The 17678-nt window shown below is 41.0% G+C and overlaps 1 protein-coding gene across 3 annotated transcripts; it reads right to left on the reverse strand.

Annotated features, from left to right (window-relative positions):
- Positions 1-919: 919 nt before the first annotated feature.
- On the reverse strand, positions 920-16223 carry cdca2 (cell division cycle associated 2). Of its 3 annotated transcripts, none has more exons than XM_037098993.1 (15): positions 15876-16223; positions 15145-15337; positions 14856-14992; positions 9528-9693; positions 9011-9168; positions 8443-8589; positions 7305-7437; positions 6512-6843; positions 6251-6302; positions 6060-6134; positions 5535-5653; positions 5388-5453; positions 5075-5143; positions 2856-3021; positions 920-2688 (listed from the first exon to the last, which is right to left on the reverse strand). In XM_037098993.1, exons 1-15 carry the CDS (start codon positions 15876-15878, stop codon positions 1793-1795), a joined length of 2712 nt encoding a protein of 903 aa, XP_036954888.1. In that variant the 5' UTR covers positions 15879-16223; the 3' UTR covers positions 920-1792. The 3 variants fall into 3 exon arrangements, with proteins under 3 accessions (XP_036954888.1, XP_036954886.1, XP_036954887.1); XM_037098991.1 differs by having other exon boundaries at positions 5075-5146; positions 15876-16222; XM_037098992.1 differs by having other exon boundaries at positions 5075-5146; positions 7305-7434; positions 15876-16219.
- Between the last annotated feature and the right edge of the window lie 1455 nt (positions 16224-17678).

The raw sequence follows: 17678 nt of genomic DNA on the forward strand, positions 1-17678 counted from the left end.
TGCCAGGGACGGGGGCTTCGGCTTCACACCCCTCACACACACACACTCTCCCGCTCTCTCCCTGACACAAAACACACCCCACATCCTCTGGCACAGAGGAGCAGCAGTTTGGCTGTGCGCTCACACAATAAAAACAGCCTAATCACAAAGATGCTCCCAGTTACAAGTTTTGAAATGGTCATAACATGAGCACATGACGCTTTGAGTAAAAACACACAGGCACACAGGAGACAGAAGTGATTCTTGTTCTGCAGCGGCACCCAACAAAACCCCCTTTTGACATTAACGAATGTGCGTCTACCACATTATTTCCTGTGCTGATGATAACATCAGTTCCTGTGACTGCTCTCATCTCCTCACACTTGATCAAGTTGACAGATGAGTAACTGGTGACTGCAGCTCCTCAGCTGCTCCACTAGATGGCACAGGAGCCCCACAGTGCTCGTCCAGACCTGCATTAGCAGCTATATGATTCTATCCATTTGTCTTCTAGTGGGAATACTGAAGAGTCCTTGGCACGCGCTCAGACCAAGAAACCTCTGGTGTCCTTCAGCCAAGTGACTCTGACTTGATGTAAAAAGAGGGAGTCAATTACCCAGTGATGGATAGATTACAGTCATGCATCATTCTGGGAGCCAATATTCCTATGTGAACTGAATTTGAAACTCAATTTGTAACTTCTCCATCCGGTCCTCTCTGACAGATGAATGGAGCCTGTAAAGAGCAGCTGATTTGAATCTGTTAGTGGTGGAATCTGAGGTTAGAGGTCAATTTACTTCCACACATTTGGCTGTGTTCAAAGTGTAGACCAGAATGGTAATTTATCGCAGCGATGCATTCAGTTATGGCAAAGGGTCCTGGTTTATGAAAAAGGGAAAGCAGCTGCACTTGGAAGTGAACTGACCACACAGCTGGAACATCACATTTGCAGAGACAGTGGCAGTTTTATTATCTGGATGAATTCCTTGCAAATGAGTCTAAATCATGTGGTTAAATGAACACAATTTGATCTAATGAGGTGTCTTTACATGCAACCAAAGCATTTAATCAGAATTGGAGTCTAGCAGGGTACATTTGGACATTTCAGGGAACTCGTAGAGAACACATTACTTATTATTAAATTTGATGCGATGTAAGACAGTTTCAATCAGGCTATTACTATTAATCATTGACAGTATGTTGAAATCATCCATTAAAAGTTCAGATAATAATAAGACAGCAACCACTTCCAGAAATTTCATTCTGGGGGGAAAAAAAAGACCCAAAATTAAAAACAAAACCATTCCAACAACCATAAATAAACAGAATTGGTTGAGTCTATTAATTAGACTTCACATTTTCTAAGTCACATTTTCTCCCTCAATTACTATTCACCCGCCTCAGCCTTGCCTGACAGATGGTGAATGCAGTATGGCCCTGTTCATCTATCCATAAAGAGTGGATATTGACTGGGAGATGCACGATCCAGTGACTTTGGAGAGTGAGACTGAGGATGCACTGTGATTACCAGCTGAGTGGTTGGATATTGATCAAGAGGTGGTCAGCAGAGATGATTTGGCTCTCAGCGTATTGACTGGCTTTGGTTAGTGGAGGGAAACCGGCTACAAATTACCGGTCAGCTCTAATAATTCACAGGGAGCAGAAGCATCGACAGTTTAGCTCTTATAAAAACAATCAAGCTGTTCTTTGTAAAGTCTCTGTTTAATTTCAATAAAACAGGGCAGGTCTGTATGAGGATGGAATGGATGTATCAGATATCGCCCTTTCACCTTAGTTCATTCATTTAAAAGTCTCATGAGGCCTCATCTAGTGTCTCCTCAGGGAGCGAAGGTTGGACAGGAGGAGCAGCGCTGAGTCGTCTCCCTCTGGTCCTCCTGCGGGCCTCTTTACTGGACTCCGGGGAGCTCCAAGGCAGCCAGGCGAGACCTGCACCGTGCTCTGCAGTGCTCTGGTTCCTCAGGCTACGCCGTACCGAGCGCTGACCTCTAGTGGCCACAGGTTTGAACACATCTTCAAAATTAAAGTCAGCCTGCCAGGGGGCAAGGTCTAAACTGGCAGCTCCCTCCTCATCTTCACCATCAGAGCTTGACCTGTTGGTGTTTTCCTGCTGGACAGCTGCAGGCCTCTCCCCCACCTCATGGCTCGTTTGGTGCTCCTCTGCCTGGTTCCCCTGCTCCTGTAGATGTGAGCTGTTTGCAGAACTCCTCTTGTTGGTTTTTCCCTGGGCTGGCTCTGCATTGTCGGTCTCCTCACCTGAAGGAGGGCAGTCTAAGGAGTGGGCATCAGCACTGCCATCACATTCAAATTTTCCCTCTGAGTCTGTGCAGTGTGTAGCTGCAGAAGTCTGGACATTAAGTTCAGTGTCAGCCCCTGCCTGATGAGGTACAGCGAGGGTCAGCAGGGTTTCGCTGGATACCTCCAGGCTTGTAGAGGTTTGGTCTTCACAATGCTCCTCCATCACTCCACCAGTCTGCAGTTCAGCAACACTGACCTTCCTCTTCTTCAGTCCTCTCCCTTTGAGCCTCGGGCCAGATAGCCTCCTGCTGATGCCTGCAGTGCCATCTTTACTCCAGTTAGGAGATGTGACGGAATCTTCTGAAGGGTTTAAGGCATCTATCAAAGTGGGTTCAGCTGCTGCTTGACTGTCGTTGGTTACCTCAGGGTTCAAGTGGTTCTCATGATTTGGGGCTGTCGGGAAAAATGAGTACATAACAGTGGTGAACTAATCAAGTTTGAACTTTTCAGGAATCAGGGCTTACATGGCCCCCCTCACCCCCCCGACTCACTATCACAGAAGCAAACCCATAATTAACCATTACTATAAGATAATGTTGGTAATTGCCTGTATGTTTTACCTGTGTGGCTGGAGAAGGGAGTCTGCTGTGTTGCTGGAGACTGGCTGATCAAGGACAACCTCTCTGTGATGGGACTCAAGGTGGGGTTCTTTGAGGCATACGCTCGAGAGCTGTACAGGGAGCGGTCTACATCCTTACTCCACTGACGTCTTACTGTGGAGGTCATCTGTGGAGAGAAATCTGCATCATTACAAATGATTTATACAGATGTTTCAGTGTTGACTGAGTTTTGTTGTTAGCTGGAACAAAAACAAACACAAACAAAAAAAACAGATGGTGCACAGTGATTATTTCTTCTACATGTCGATTGATTCTAACACACTCTTTTGATATCATCCTCAGGACCTTTAGGTGAAACGTTGTTTGTGGCTCATTGTTCGAGCTCTAGGTCACAAGTGGGATTACTTAATAACATTTACTATGGAAAACAAACTGTTAATACAGCACAGTTATCACAAACTTAAATCATACAGTTTATATTTAAAGCATCTTCTCTAAAGGAGCTCAGATAATTTTACATTGGACACACTACTGGAGAAAATGTCACTTAGTCCCCCTCGCTAACAGTGATCAAATGTATTATGCATCAAGATAAACTGTCTGACATGTACCGTTTCATGTTTGAGGTGGAATTAATTCAATTTTGTTTTAACGTCTGATAACTAAGGTCCCACTTGAGTGACACCTTGTGCTGTACAGTGATCAGTGGAGTATTTACTCAATGATTTAATTACATTTCATCAGCCCACATCCTGCAGCATGAAATCATAGAACCAAAGGTTATTTGGCTTACCTAATTTGACTACATCTTCTAAACTGTTGAGAAAACTCAAATACTACAAGCACAGTAAATAAACTATTGCAGTATGAGCTACAGTAAGGAAGAGCTACAGCTATCCAGACTGCAGACTGCCTTTAAACAACTTGTTTGATGCACAGGGGAATGTTTTGCCAACGACACAGAACCTGCTGTACTGCAGCCCTGGATAAACTTCCATCCAGAACAATGTGTGCAGTGCAGTTAGAGAGAAGCAGAGCTCTTGTGACTCATCAGCTGTATTACTCTGGATTATCCCTTTTATTAATTAATCTTGTCTGAATGGCTTTAAAGGGATCAGGCTGGTGATATTCTATATTTCTCTCATTATCAACAAATGTAATGAAAACACTAAAAAAAGAAAAAAATAGATGCCAGACAGCTCCATTGTTATCTAAGAGACTATTCAAATGCATCAGTGAGCCACACTGATGTACATGGTGTGACATGTTCCTACATTATGATGAACATGGATACTGTAGCTTATTTTGAGTTGATTCCACATACATCATGCTGCTGCTGGACTGACTCGCTAGCGTAACAAATCAGACACTGACATCAATCCATCTAATAGTTCATTGTTTACCTAAAGCAAAGGTGGTGCATAAAGATGCAATGACTGGTAGCTCCTCAAAATGATGCTACGTTTGTGGTTTCTGACTGTCAGTTTTTTGGCTTTACCTGTCAAACACACACTGTCTATGGCAGAAATACATTCATAATTACTGGAGGAGAAAGCGGGTGTTTTGGGTATAATTAATTAATTAATTAATTAATTAATTAATTAATTAATATATATTTAATTATAATTAATAATAATAATTAATAATTTTGACAATGAGAAATGACTTTGTCAGAGTTCATGTTAATTGAAACCACAATACTTGAATTTAAATTATTTTTTCTAAAAATAAAAGTTCATATTTAGCGTTTATTTTTCAAGATACAAACTGCAAGTAGGGAGAAAAGGCTCAGAGCAACAGACAGGGTAGGGAAGTCAACATTGTTGGGATTAATTAGTTGTTGGTTTTGGTCTTTCAGTGAAGATTTGTTGACAATAGCAACAAAAACCATGACTTGATAGACAAGGCTGAAAGATATTTTGCTTTTTTTACTTGGTTAAGTGCTTTGTACCGTCATCTGTGACAGCAGTGCCAGTTTCCCACTCACACACAACTTAGCACCACATTATGTATTAATTGAATTTATAATGGAATTCCCATTATTTATAATCCTGTATTGAGGATGATAAATCTGTGGTGGCATATAAACATACTGTGCATCAAGAGCTTTCAGCCAAAATAAGTGGTAGTTACAGTGTGCAGCTATAAGCTCCATGTCTGCAGTTACTTCACTGAAGTGGTTTAAAGAGAAATCAAACGAGTCGACTCAGCCAGCTCACCTTTATCTTCCCTGAGGCCGACTTGGCAGCAGAGCGTGTCGACCTCTTCACAGGTTCGCTCTCCTCTGGCTGCTGGGGGAAACACAGAGTTGGCGTGAGGATAGGTTATATACACCGTCTCTCTGCCACACTCTCTCACACACATAAAGTGGATATACTCTGATGTGATTAAGTTCAGATCCAGTGGAATTAAACAGTAGATTAGATGGGAGCATGTTATGACCCCTAAATTATAAAAGAGACAATCTCGACTGGTTAATGGAGATTTGTACAAGTGAGATCAAGCTGAAAGCAGTTTGTGGTAATAGCAGACCTTTCTCTTTCGACTGCCGGAGCGAGCTGGAGCCTCGCTGCTGGATTCAAGCTCTGGTCCTGGCCGCTATTGAGGAGATTTCAAAAGTTTTAGGTGTCTGAACTGGAAATTTCACATTATGGGAATTACTGAAAAATGCAGACACACCTTTTTTCTTTGGTTTCTAGTTTGGGCTGGATCTTCAAATTTCTTTTCCTGCTCTGGCCCAGATGTCAGCTCATTCCAGGGATCCATCTGGGAGGTTATGCTGGGTTTAGTGTCAGACTCTGAGGAAATGGTTGGAGTTAGATGTAAAGCTGAAAATAGTAATGTAGGGTAGCATGGTAAATGGTAAAGAAGAGAGATTAAATTTCACTACACTATGGTACTGCTGAATCCAAATGATTAAGACCGTGTAATATCTTAGATACCTGCACACTCTTTTAACATGTTTATCAATTTGACCTCCCCAATATTGTATCTATACTGTAGTAGAATGGCAACTAGCTTAGTTTCTTAAGGGATCTAAAATGAGTGGAGACACACACACACCAGACTGAAACACCCTTTCTGTTTTGTCTTATAGCTTGACCCAATAGTACATGTCAGGAGACAGCAGTGAACATGAGAGGCAAAGACATAAAGTTAAGTGACAATGAAAGGAGAAAATAGAGACGTATGACAGCAGTTCACCTGTCAAACTCTGAGAAAGAGACTCTTCCTGGAAAGCAGTGTTTAAATTCAATGGCTCGGCGTCCCATGTGCTTTCTGAAAATGCAACAAACGGAAAGAGCTGTCATCATACAAACAGACTCTCTCTCTCTCCTACTCTCCCAACGACAGTAACTTGTTACTCTCAATGTAAATAAACTGTAATAACCAACCTGTATCACATGTCACAGCACAGTCAATATCCTCCACTGAAGGGAAAACAATCTATGAACAGAAAATAAAGGAGAACAGATGGTGGGTCATATCATGTTTTTTTGTAAATAATATTAACACAATGCCTCTGAATTTTTCCCTTGCTATAATTTACAAGTAAGAGAAAAAATACTGACCACAAGCAAAACAAAACAGACAGCTAAAGCCCTGTATGAACAACATGCTAACATCACAGAAACATTATCTGCCATCTTGTCTACCTTTCCATCCTCCTCCTCACTGTCATCACCCACAGAGTGCATCCTGCGGTTGCGAGGCATTGCAAGTGTAGGTGAGGCACCAAACGCAGTGGGACTGTTGAGGTCTGGCTGGGATTGTGGTGTTTGGGATTCACTCCTCTGCGGTGTCTTTAGCAATGAGCGCAGCTTTAAGCTGCCACCTGGTGTGGGTGCTCGGGCCGGCGTGCCCCCCTTCTGTAACGGGGTGCTGGGGGGCAGGTTCTTATCAAAGAACTCGGGAGAGAGCGGAGTGCCGAAGCGCACACTCTTTTTCTTGTTCTTGACCTTGGATGTCTCTGTGGAGTCATCCTCTCCTGCGAAAATAGTAAAACCTTGAATGCATAAATAAAAGCACTGACCTTTTGTTGCCCCAATTACACACTGTATGAAGAGGCAGAAAGTAGGGCTACTCTGCTATAATCTTAGATTGTTTACATGGTTCTTGACGTTCATTAATATGTGGTAAAACTGCAACATATAGTGCACAACTGTTGTCCAATTTTGGTATGTTATTTGATATTAATACTAGCATTTCACGTAAACCATTTACACTCCCCTTCTAGCAAAAACACACCATGTTTTTCAATGCAGAATACTCAAAACATGTTAGTTAATATCAATTTCCTTTCTAAAAATCAACCCAGACACTCTCCTGGTACGTAGCCTGGATCAACTGCATCAAGCTTAGTACATACACCAAGCCTCAAAGGCAGGGCTAAACCAAGATAAAAGACCAGTTACTCTTGCATGGCCGCAGAGAGCACTGTGTGTTTACCTGTGGGCTTCATCTCCAGCAGAGAAGGCAGAGAGGGGATGCGGAAGGAGGATGTGGGCCGAGCTGGTGAAGCCGCTGCAGAAGCATCAGGTGGTGGTTTGCTGGGGCTTTGGAGTTCAAAGACACAGTCCTGCTGAGAGAGAATATATGAGAGCTCCTGTTCTGTTGGACTGTGGTTCAAGGAGCTTCACAGCGCAGGTTGTTGAGTAAAAGTGAATGTTACTGAAATGTATCTGATACAAGCTTCAATTTTTGTACACAGAATCTAGAAGAATTTGGAGTGTGAAATGATTTTAATCAATTCATCGTATCAGCTCAAAGTAGATGTTCTTTACATTTCTTGTCTTGCAACATTTAAACAACAATTATTTTGAACAGCAACAGTAAGCATTGACCTAAGTGACAAGACTACATTTCTTATTTCTAACAGCTGTTAGTCAATAAAAGGATTGATTTAAATGTGAGGCAGGGACAGATAACGTTTGGTTAGAAGTAGCTTAGCACATAAAATATCTCCATTTATATAGCTTTGATATAGCCCTAGGAACACAGATCAGAAAACTGTGGCTGGTATAACTTTGACAGAAGTAAAAACAAAGGCAAGTAGCCCAAACAATAGAAAATACTGAACACAGACATTGTAACATTTCTTAAAATGGTGTGTTCTCTCCAGTGCTCTGTGTGATCAGACATGCTGAGTATTTTAGAGTGAAAAACCAGCACAACAATATCAAATTCTGCTTTGTTATCACCTGCTGTGTGGCTACAGTCGAAGCATATAACATTACTGATCGGCACCATGCAGCTACCAAAGTGTTCTAACATGACCCGCGGACAAAGGCCATTACATATTTTATTCAGGACATTATGTGCCTAGTTACTAAGTGTTACATCCTTTCACTTTACTTCTACAGTTTTAACATTTCTGCATGAATTCATTCTGAATCATGTCATGCTGTCAATTGTGCACCAGATTTTAGATGGATTTTTTTTGACATTCAGTTACTCAAATGGCATTACCCAGTGGGAAGCCTTGTGTCATTGAAGCATCACTAAAAATGTCATCAGTTTCTCTATGATTCATTCCTAACTTCTGTGTGCATGTGTGTGTGTGTTGCAGTCTGGATTTAGACCTAACCTGTTGGTTCTTAGCAGGCGAACAGGCTTTGAGTTCAAGATCAACATGAGGGAGTGGGGATATAAGCACAGCTTGAGCCTCTTCCACAGCCTCAGTGAATGGCAGCGGTCCTTCTGTCACAGCCTGTGTCACTGGTTCTCTGTCCTCCTGTGGAAATGATGAATTCAAACTGCTTTCAGTCTGTTCACAGCATCGCTGCTACAACACTACTACTGTGGATACAAAAAAATACAGATTTGCCAAACTGCTGTTTTAGAGCTTAGAATGACACAAAATACATAAAACTTAATATTGCACTTAACTTGATACCAGGAGAGACCTCAAGTTCAAAAACCAAAAGATGCAGTGATAAATAAATAAAGCTTAATACCTAGCACTTAAATCAAACTTGGCTAACTTGAAAGTGCTTGTTTTCCTCTTTTAGGATGCTGTGCAGCACCAAGATCTCTCATTCAGAGAGGAGTTAAAAATAATCAGCATATTCAATGGAAACGAAGAACCGAGAGGTAAAAGCTTTTACTTAAATTATTAACGGCAGTCAAGTAAGTACATGACAGAGTGGGTTTACCTCCTGCTCCAATCTGAGGTGGAGGATAGGAGCGCTGGTCTTTCTAATCTCCAACTGGCAGGGTTCTAGGGGGCCTAGGCGCCTCCTCTTGCAGGGTGTGGGTGTCGGTGTCATCAGTGGTGGGTGGTTCTCCTTCCCTCCATCACAGCTGTACCCATCTGATAAACATACAACAACAAATGGGACTCGGGGACATATCAGTGAAATACAAAAAAATACAAAAAATACGAAATTAGACAAATATAAAAAATGCCACTTGGAAAAACAGCTTGATCAAAACTGGAGATAAAGTCTCACATCAGCAAAAAAACATCTGCAAAACTCGCCAACTTAAGAAGCTGACCAAACTGAGAAGAAATTAGTGCTGTTGGGTCAGATGATGTCAGCATCGGGTTTATACTGTGCATTAATCCATTACTTTTGAACAGTGCCCCCAGACATCAAAAAGAAATCCTACTGGCATAGAACCTTATTGAGAAATCAAACTATTAATCCTGTGGCAATGAGGCAGCCTCACCAGACAGATAATCTCTTGTCTTGATGCATCCTCCAGTGTTGTGGTCCTGCCTTGGCATCGGATCACAGACCTCACTCTCTTCCACATCCATCAGGTTCTGGAAGGAGGCCATCTTCTGCTTCAGTGTGGAGGCCACCCGGGGAAGGAAGGGGCTACTTCTGACAAGCTGAGAGTTGAGATGGCAAAAAAACAAACATATCTGCTCAGTGATGCGGCATGACAGCTCATAGACTTCTGAAATTACTGAAGTGGTATTACTGAGAGGCAGCACATTTGTCACACACACACACACACACACACACACACACACACACACACACACACACACACACACACACACACACACACACACACACACAGATTATGTTTTCTGAGCTGTGCATCATCTAACAGGCAAGTCATGGTAAGTCTCAAGCAGGGAAATATTCTGTCATTACCATTCACACAAGGGTAGTAGAAAGCTTTCTTTCAAGCAGAATTTGACCATGAATTTACCCCTTAGGTAGGGCTGGGCGATATGGCCTAAAAATTCAATCTCCAATTTTTTCACACCAAACTCAATTTGCGATTTTAATAATTTTTTTTTCCATTCTGAAAAACAAACTTCAAATGAGAAATTATTAAAAGAATTGCATTTATTTTAATGCTTTTATTTTAAACAAATTTGCCCTGCCATTGTGCAACAGTGCAAACTCAAACTCAATTGAAATAAAAGTGCATCCTTTTAAAATAATGTGTCCCTCTTTGATAAAATGCTTTTGTAAAAATATATGTAATGTCAGATTGCTTGCTATTATAAAAACAGATCAGTTTCCACATTGGTACACATGAGGTGTGTTTCTCTTTTTTTTTTCTCCAAATTTTTGGCCAGGAAGATGAGCCTGTCTGCTTCCTCTGGCTTGAGACATTCCCCGTTGTGGCTTTGTAGCACAAACCTGGGGTCAAAAATGTTCAGCATGTGGATGAACATCTGGCTTTTCCACTGTATGCCACATATTTAGCGATATGCAACGTAACTGCATCCGAAAAAGCTGTCCACCGGGACCCTTTCTTCTCATACGGGACACAACGATTAAATAATTCCGCTAATGTTGGCTGCTTTTTAGCGGGTATCTGTGGGCTGCCGCGGTCTTTTAGTAGTGAACAATAAGTGTCCCACTCTGATAGATGTGTCTGTTTGAGATGCTGAAATAAATGGGTTGGCCCGCTGCCTTTAGTTGCAACAGCCTTTGAACAAACTTTGCAGCAGACCGTGGTTTGTTCGAGGTCTGACGCTACAAAACCAAACTACTAACGAGACAGTGTCTTTTTAGGAATGAACTCTTGGCTTGTTGCCATATTGCATTTGTGTCTCTGTGGAAAATAAATGCGGGGAGAGAGCAGAACCTACTATGAACTACCAGAGCCCATGGGGAGTGGCGGCGGGGCAAGTAAAAGAGAAAATTCATTTTATTTTTTAAGATCCTCCAAAACCAAACAAAAAATTTAAATTAATCAGTTTAACCAATTTAATGCCCAGCCCTACCCCTTAATAGTAAAATCACCAATGGAAGTCCAGTGGAACTTCTTAAACCACTTCTGCAACAAAGAGCACTTTCCTTTGGTCCCTTATATGCTCAAAAGTTCTAATTATGCATAATTTTACCAACATATACAATTCATTTGCAGACTCTGCCAATGGAGACTTGCTATATTAGAGTACACAGTGACCAACATGTTTTCTGTTAATAACTTTTGATAACAACTTTTCAGGCCTGCATGGTGAGTCTTTGATAATTAAATATTGGGTGAGGTATTACTAACGAGTTCTCTGTGAGCTGGTACTTTATAATGTTATGAAAAGCAGTAATGCAGTGTTATACACTGCCTGGCCTAAAAAAACAAAACAAAAAACAAAAAGATGAAGTCATACACTCTAATATATTGTTGGACCGCCTTTTTCTTTGATTACTGCACTTATTTGCCTTGGCATCATTTTGATCAGTTTATGCAATGTCACAACAGTTATGTCTGTCCAGAGGTGCATTAATGTTTGGCCAAGATCTTGTATTTATGATGGGAGAGTCGGGCCACTACATAAAGTCTTCTTCAGCACATCCCAAAGATTCTCAATGGAGTTAAGGTCTGGACTGTGGTGGCCAATCCATGTGTGAAAATGATGTCTCATGCTCGCTGAACCACTCTTTCGCAATTTGAGCCTGATGAATCGTGGCACTGTCATGTCATCACAGAAGAAAAAATCCATCGATGGAAAAACCTGGTCATTCAGTATATTCGGGTAGTGAGCTGACTTGATTTTTTTGGGCACATACAATTGCTGAACCTAAACCTGACCAACTAAAGCAAACCCAGATCATAACACTGCCCCCACAGGCTTGTTCTGTAGCACTAGGCATGACTGGTTCATCACTTCATCCTTTCTTCTTGCTCTGATGCTGCCATCACACTGGAACAGGGTAAATCTGGTCTCAAACATCTAGAATTTGTCCATTGCTCCAGAGGCCACTCTATATGCTCCTTAGCAAATTGAAGCCTTTTTCCCCCACTTGACCCACTCTGTTGTCTTGTCAGGTGAGGCTATTCTGATCATGCTTTGACATTTTCTCGTTGTGCAGCTGGCTCAAGAGGTAGTATTTTCTAACCATGTTGGGGGAGTTATTCTTATGCATTTTGGAATAATGTCACTTGCCAGGTCATGTAAGAGGTAGACTACAGAATTTAATATACCTGTCAAAACGAAAATAGGAACTCCACTATGTCTCTCTTAACATTTATTTTGTCCCGTTGTCGGCTTCAGCTAAAAAAGAAATAGTTCGCCACACACATCCAACGATTGCAGGCTTTTTGGTGGAGCTCTGCTTTGAATGAAGTTTCACTGTGACAAATGAACATTGAGTGGGTGGTCATTCTGTTTACCAATACCCGACCAGTGCCTTGAGTTGTGGAACATTTAATGATTAACTGTAATATTTTTACTTCCACAATGACTATATTATAAACTTGTAATTAAACTGAACCGATTTCTCCACCAATACAAAGGCTGTTTTAAACTAGTCAGGATATTTTAAGCAGCAAAACAAATGTGCAACTAGCAGTAAATGTATTGGTTAAGCTCTACTTTGCATGGTTTTGATGATGGGTTTATAATGTCTGTTTTCCTGTTGAGTTTCTGCTACATGCTGTCGCATGTGGCAAGCTGCCAAGCTGAAATTTTCAGCACAACAGCAATCCTCATACATAATATTGCTTTACTCAACAGCATTTGCCAGAAGTCATTCTGTCATTCAACTTTCACTGTCACAGTGGGAGCCTTATTATTTTCTGTTCTGCTTTGTTTATTTGCAGCATTAAAGTAAGATTGATGCATAAAGCTCTTGTTGATATTAACACTGCCTTGAGGTGCTTCCTAGGCTGGTAATGGCTGCGTACAACTGATCAGTGCTGTTTGTAAGGTCTGTATATGGACAAAAGCAAGTGTGTTGTATGTAGAGCTGTGCAATGTTATGATATATATTGTAGTGCAATATAAAAATGTCTACCATAGGATATAACCCTCTGTTGATTATATCGTAATTTTAACGTGTAGGCTACTTGATTAGCACTGTTGCTACACTGACGTTAAGGTACACTACGGTTGTGATTTAATACGCTCTGTACAGTACAACTCATTGTCAGAATGACCGTTGGATATACAAATTTTGAGTTCAAAACAAGTCCATTGTATGAAGGCGAAAGTAACTGCAGCAACGCTACTGCTTTGTGGTAGCATTTTTTCATCAGCCACAAGGACTCGTTTACGGCACTAGTCGCTCAGAAGTAAACAGAGGCAAAGAAGCATGACAGAGACAGAGGAGAGCGCAATGGAAGACAAAAATAACGTTACTAGTAACGTTACATCAGACACGGATACAGAAGCAGAACCCTGAGAAGATTTGGTGCCGAAAAGGGGGAACCACAATTCCATCGTTTGGCTTTGGTTTAAAAAGTCAGACACCAACCAGACAACGGCAACATGCATCCAACAAGCTGTTACTAGTGACTCGAAAATATATATCATTAACGGGACATAAAATTAGATATATCAAGCTATAAAATTTTGTCCATATCACGCAGCACTAGTTGTAGGCATTAAACAAATCCTATAGACTGTTTACCCTCAGTTTAGGAGGATATCAATGATAATTTTGCTGAAAATAATGTGTTGTTCCACAAGATATTATTTAGAAAGACTTCTGATTACAAGACACAAATGACCATTTTCATTTCTGTTAAAAGTAAAATAAATTATGTTTAAAATGTTGTTCATTACTTTCTCTTGAAAGTAATGTGAGTGAATCTGGTGTGAGAACCAATGAGCTAACCTGAGCACAGCTCATTCAATATAATCTGGTGAAGTAAATGAATATGGACAGCAGATGTGAAACACTGCAATACAGTACAACTATATGTAGTTGTGGCAGTGACAATCCTTGCATGCAACTGATAAAGAAAAACAGAACGTTTACAATCACACAGAGTTTCCAGAGTGTAAAACAGTGGCTCACAGTCCAATATGAGGTAACAGGGGTGCAAGTCTTTCTCAAGTACCACTTTTGCTCCAAAATTTGCATGTATATGCAGGTTTTTATAAATGTGGGTAAATCCACAAAAAAGAGGAATTTGATTCTTTTCACATTGTTGGGAGACTAGTTTGCCCTTCCGTTTTCTTTTTCTTTCTGTGTCTCACCTATCATCATGAACGTGTCAGACACGGGGAAGCAGCAGATCAGATAACCAACAGAATGCACCCAGAAGAAGTTTAACATGTTTTCAAAAGTATTAATCAGTAAATTCCTCAATCAGGCACATAATTTTTCTGGAGCTGATGACAGAAGTTGCAAAGAGTTGCACATCCGCAGTACAAGTGAGGCCACTGGCAGGATACGAAAACACCTACCAAAAGTAGTTTTTAAAATATCTTTAATTTCAGTCTCCTGTTCAAACTCCACATCAACTGAACTTTGTTTGGGCTTGCACAAAACAGAGACAAAGGGAAAATTGTTTCCCTTAAAATCAGAAAGGTAAAAATTTTTACAAACCAGTGTTCTAAACTTCAACACAAGTCATAGCATTGTGCCTGACAAGGGCCAAAAAAAGGGTGTCCACGCAGGTATTGTTTCTATCACCACTAATTGGAGCTGGAGCATATCCATAACATCCATAACTACAACAAAATCATTTTTCATGCAAGAGTGAATGCAGATTGTACCTATTCACATTAGGGACACAAACCAGATGTTATTATTGTTTTTTTGACCAGTGACAAAAGGGTTCTGATGAGCATCTCACCTCTGGAGTTTGAAAAGTTGGTGGAGTCTTCATCCTCTGTCGTGCCATGAAGCAGATGAGGGAGTTTGTCTCTGGGGAGCCCCGGACACCAACGTTGGACCTCCGCCTTGCTTTTAATTGTGCCAGACGAGACTTTTCTTGAGCAAGATGGAGAGAAAGTGCCTTCAGTAACTAATTTCTTTCTGGATTGTTCATATTGTACAGTTTATAAACAAACCCACAAGCCCCAGTAAGGCTATGTAAATGAAGTGGCAGCAAGTTACCATAAAAAAAGGATCAGTCTTCTCACCTTTGCTTTTTGACAGTGATGCTGGGGTAAAACTCTGGACAGAGATGCCAAACTGACATGGTGTGAGCTCAGAGAAGTTCAGCTGAGATGAAGTGTCATTTACAACAGATGGAGAGTCTTCTTCTGAGGGGGCCAACAGTTTCTCCTTCTGACCTCCCTCAGTACTTCTAGTCTTCCTCTCCACGGTAGCCATCTGTATAGAAAACATGAACACATCTTAGAGCAGCTGAACCACAAGAACATGTACCAGCAGTCGTTACTGGAGGAAAGATGGATGACAACAGGGGGGTGGTCAGTAATACGCTCGCAGGCCATGACAGCGAATAATGATATGAATTCGGCACTTCGGATGAACATTTCATGCCAAACTCCAGACGGTTACAAAGCGTACACTAGTGTTTCCCAGATATTGACAGGATGCTAATATAGCAAGCTAAACATCCCTGCTAACATGAAACAAACTGCACGAAGTTAGGATAACGTTAACTTGCTGTATGTGCTTCATGCTGGATGCGATTACAGAAATAATGATGCACAGAATGGTTGGGTTTACAAGAACAGAATCGCCGAGTAGCTAAAAAAAAAAACAAAAACAAAAAAAAGCTATTTGTTGTTGTTGAACGCTAACAGTAGCTAGTTAGCTACTTCTGACTCATAGAGCGCTATTCACACGGGACGTTAGCGAACAGCAGTGTTCAAGATAATGGACTGACAGCGAGTTAAATACTTACCATCTAAATTTAAGGTAAATGAGGCTGTCTAAATAAAACACATATAAGCTAATGCGTCATAAAAAAAAGTCCACTAATTTCTCAATACGTTTTCTCAATATACAATTCGTGCGATTAAAGCGAGCTCGAGAGTGTTTCAAATTACGCTCCACGCCAGAGCCAGCGGCCGTGTGACGATCCCTCCGCGATACGTCGGCAACGCTCGTAAACGACACGCATTTAAACAACTTCAGAAAGCACTATCCCGGATAAAGTCTTGTTTATAAATGTAGTGTGCTGCGAAAAACGAAGCACATTGTTAAAAAATGTCAATATTAATTGTGGAAATGTATCGTTCGGAGGAACTAACTTGTTTCTAAGGGCATGAAAGCGACCGGAACTCGTTTAATATGAATTGGCCAATAGAAATGCCCGACAGTATGCCACGTGGCCTGCAAATGTTGAATGCGGGATAGATAGATAGATACTGTAGATAGATAGATAGATAGATAGATAGATAGATAGATAGATAGATAGATAGATAGATCATCATCATGACAGTGAAGAAGCAGGTTTGTGAATGGAGTGCGACTTAAAATCTACAAAAATAAGCCAACATCAGAAAACTTATTTTTTCAGCAGCATGAAAACATCCTGGCATTGACTCATTCACTGATCTGCCCTTGTGATAAAATCTAATTCCCAATTTATTGATATTAAACAAACTCTGATCCTCAGCCTATATGCACAAAATGCAAGCAAAATTAATCATTTGGATGTTTTGGGCTGAAATTAAGAAAAATAAATAAAATCTCCCAGCGATCCAGCTGGACCAGAACTTTTTCCCTAGACTGTGGGGCCCATCTGTTGGTTTTTTGTAACCAAACAGCTGGAGCTGGAGTGCATCCCACTCTCAATCTGTTGGTTCATGACTGACCTGATGCTCAAAGTTAAAATTCCCCCAACCTGTCAGCTAGACAAGTATTGTCAGCATTTGGAGGTCATCTAGTGGGACATACTGTATTATACTTATATATAACAGAGATGTTGGATGTAGGCAAAGGCAAACGGTGCATTGTGTCCATGTATGGCCTTTCTATTTGTGTTGCTTTTAATCGTGAGTTGTGGTAAATAAAAGTAAATGAGCTTCGATGTTCAGCTCTTAGCCAAGCAACCACCTGCATGCAATAAAATGAATTGCACTTCAAGGAAATGTGATCAATAATGTATTTAACGTTAAACCACCATATTTCCATGTGGTTTACAATGGTTTTACATATATCTGTGTGACTGAAAATCAATGAGCCCACACAGGTCGGTGAATGGTGGTCTACTCTTGAAAATCTCAGTAATTCCTACCCACACAAACACCAGTTGCAAACACACACAGCATTTCTCCTTTTGTGAGGTTTCAGAGGCTGTGCCGCAGCTGAGTACACTGAGATCAGATGCAACTATGAGCCTCTTTCCACAGCCGGGACTGTCGACCACATGAAGCATGTGGCTTCTTCTGTTGACACCTGGCAAGGCTGTGCAATCGATGGAAGCTTGACTGGTGTTGCTGTTGTGCTGCTCAGGCTGAGGGAATGAAAAAACTCCAGACATTCTCTGGTGAAATAACCCTGTGAGATCCTGTTCAAAAGGAGACATTTTATGATAGAAAAAAAAAAAAAACTGTAAGTCTTTTTTTGAGAAAGTAGAATGGCCAACACAGTGATGCATGGAGTTTTGGAAACAAATATTTGTCCTACTCCAATTTATTATTTGCTAATCATCTTCTACTCTTCCTACAATTTCAGCTCATGATTTATGATGTCTCTTTGT

The sequence above is a fragment of the Acanthopagrus latus genome, chromosome 5 (genome assembly GCF_904848185.1).
Source record: "Acanthopagrus latus isolate v.2019 chromosome 5, fAcaLat1.1, whole genome shotgun sequence".
In the NCBI taxonomy this organism is placed as follows: Eukaryota; Metazoa; Chordata; class Actinopteri; order Spariformes; family Sparidae; genus Acanthopagrus; species Acanthopagrus latus.

What these genes read in the sequence shown, in the direction of transcription:
- cdca2 (XM_037098991.1), bottom strand. An exon ending in ATCACTGTCAAAAAGCAAAG is followed by an intron (nt 14,993 to 15,144) that starts GTGAGAAGACTG and finishes ATCTTGCTCAAG; the next exon opens with AAAAGTCTCGTCTGGCACAA. An exon ending in GCTGGAGATGAAGCCCACAG is followed by an intron (nt 6,844 to 7,304) that starts GTAAACACACAG and finishes CTATTTTCGCAG; the next exon opens with GAGAGGATGACTCCACAGAG.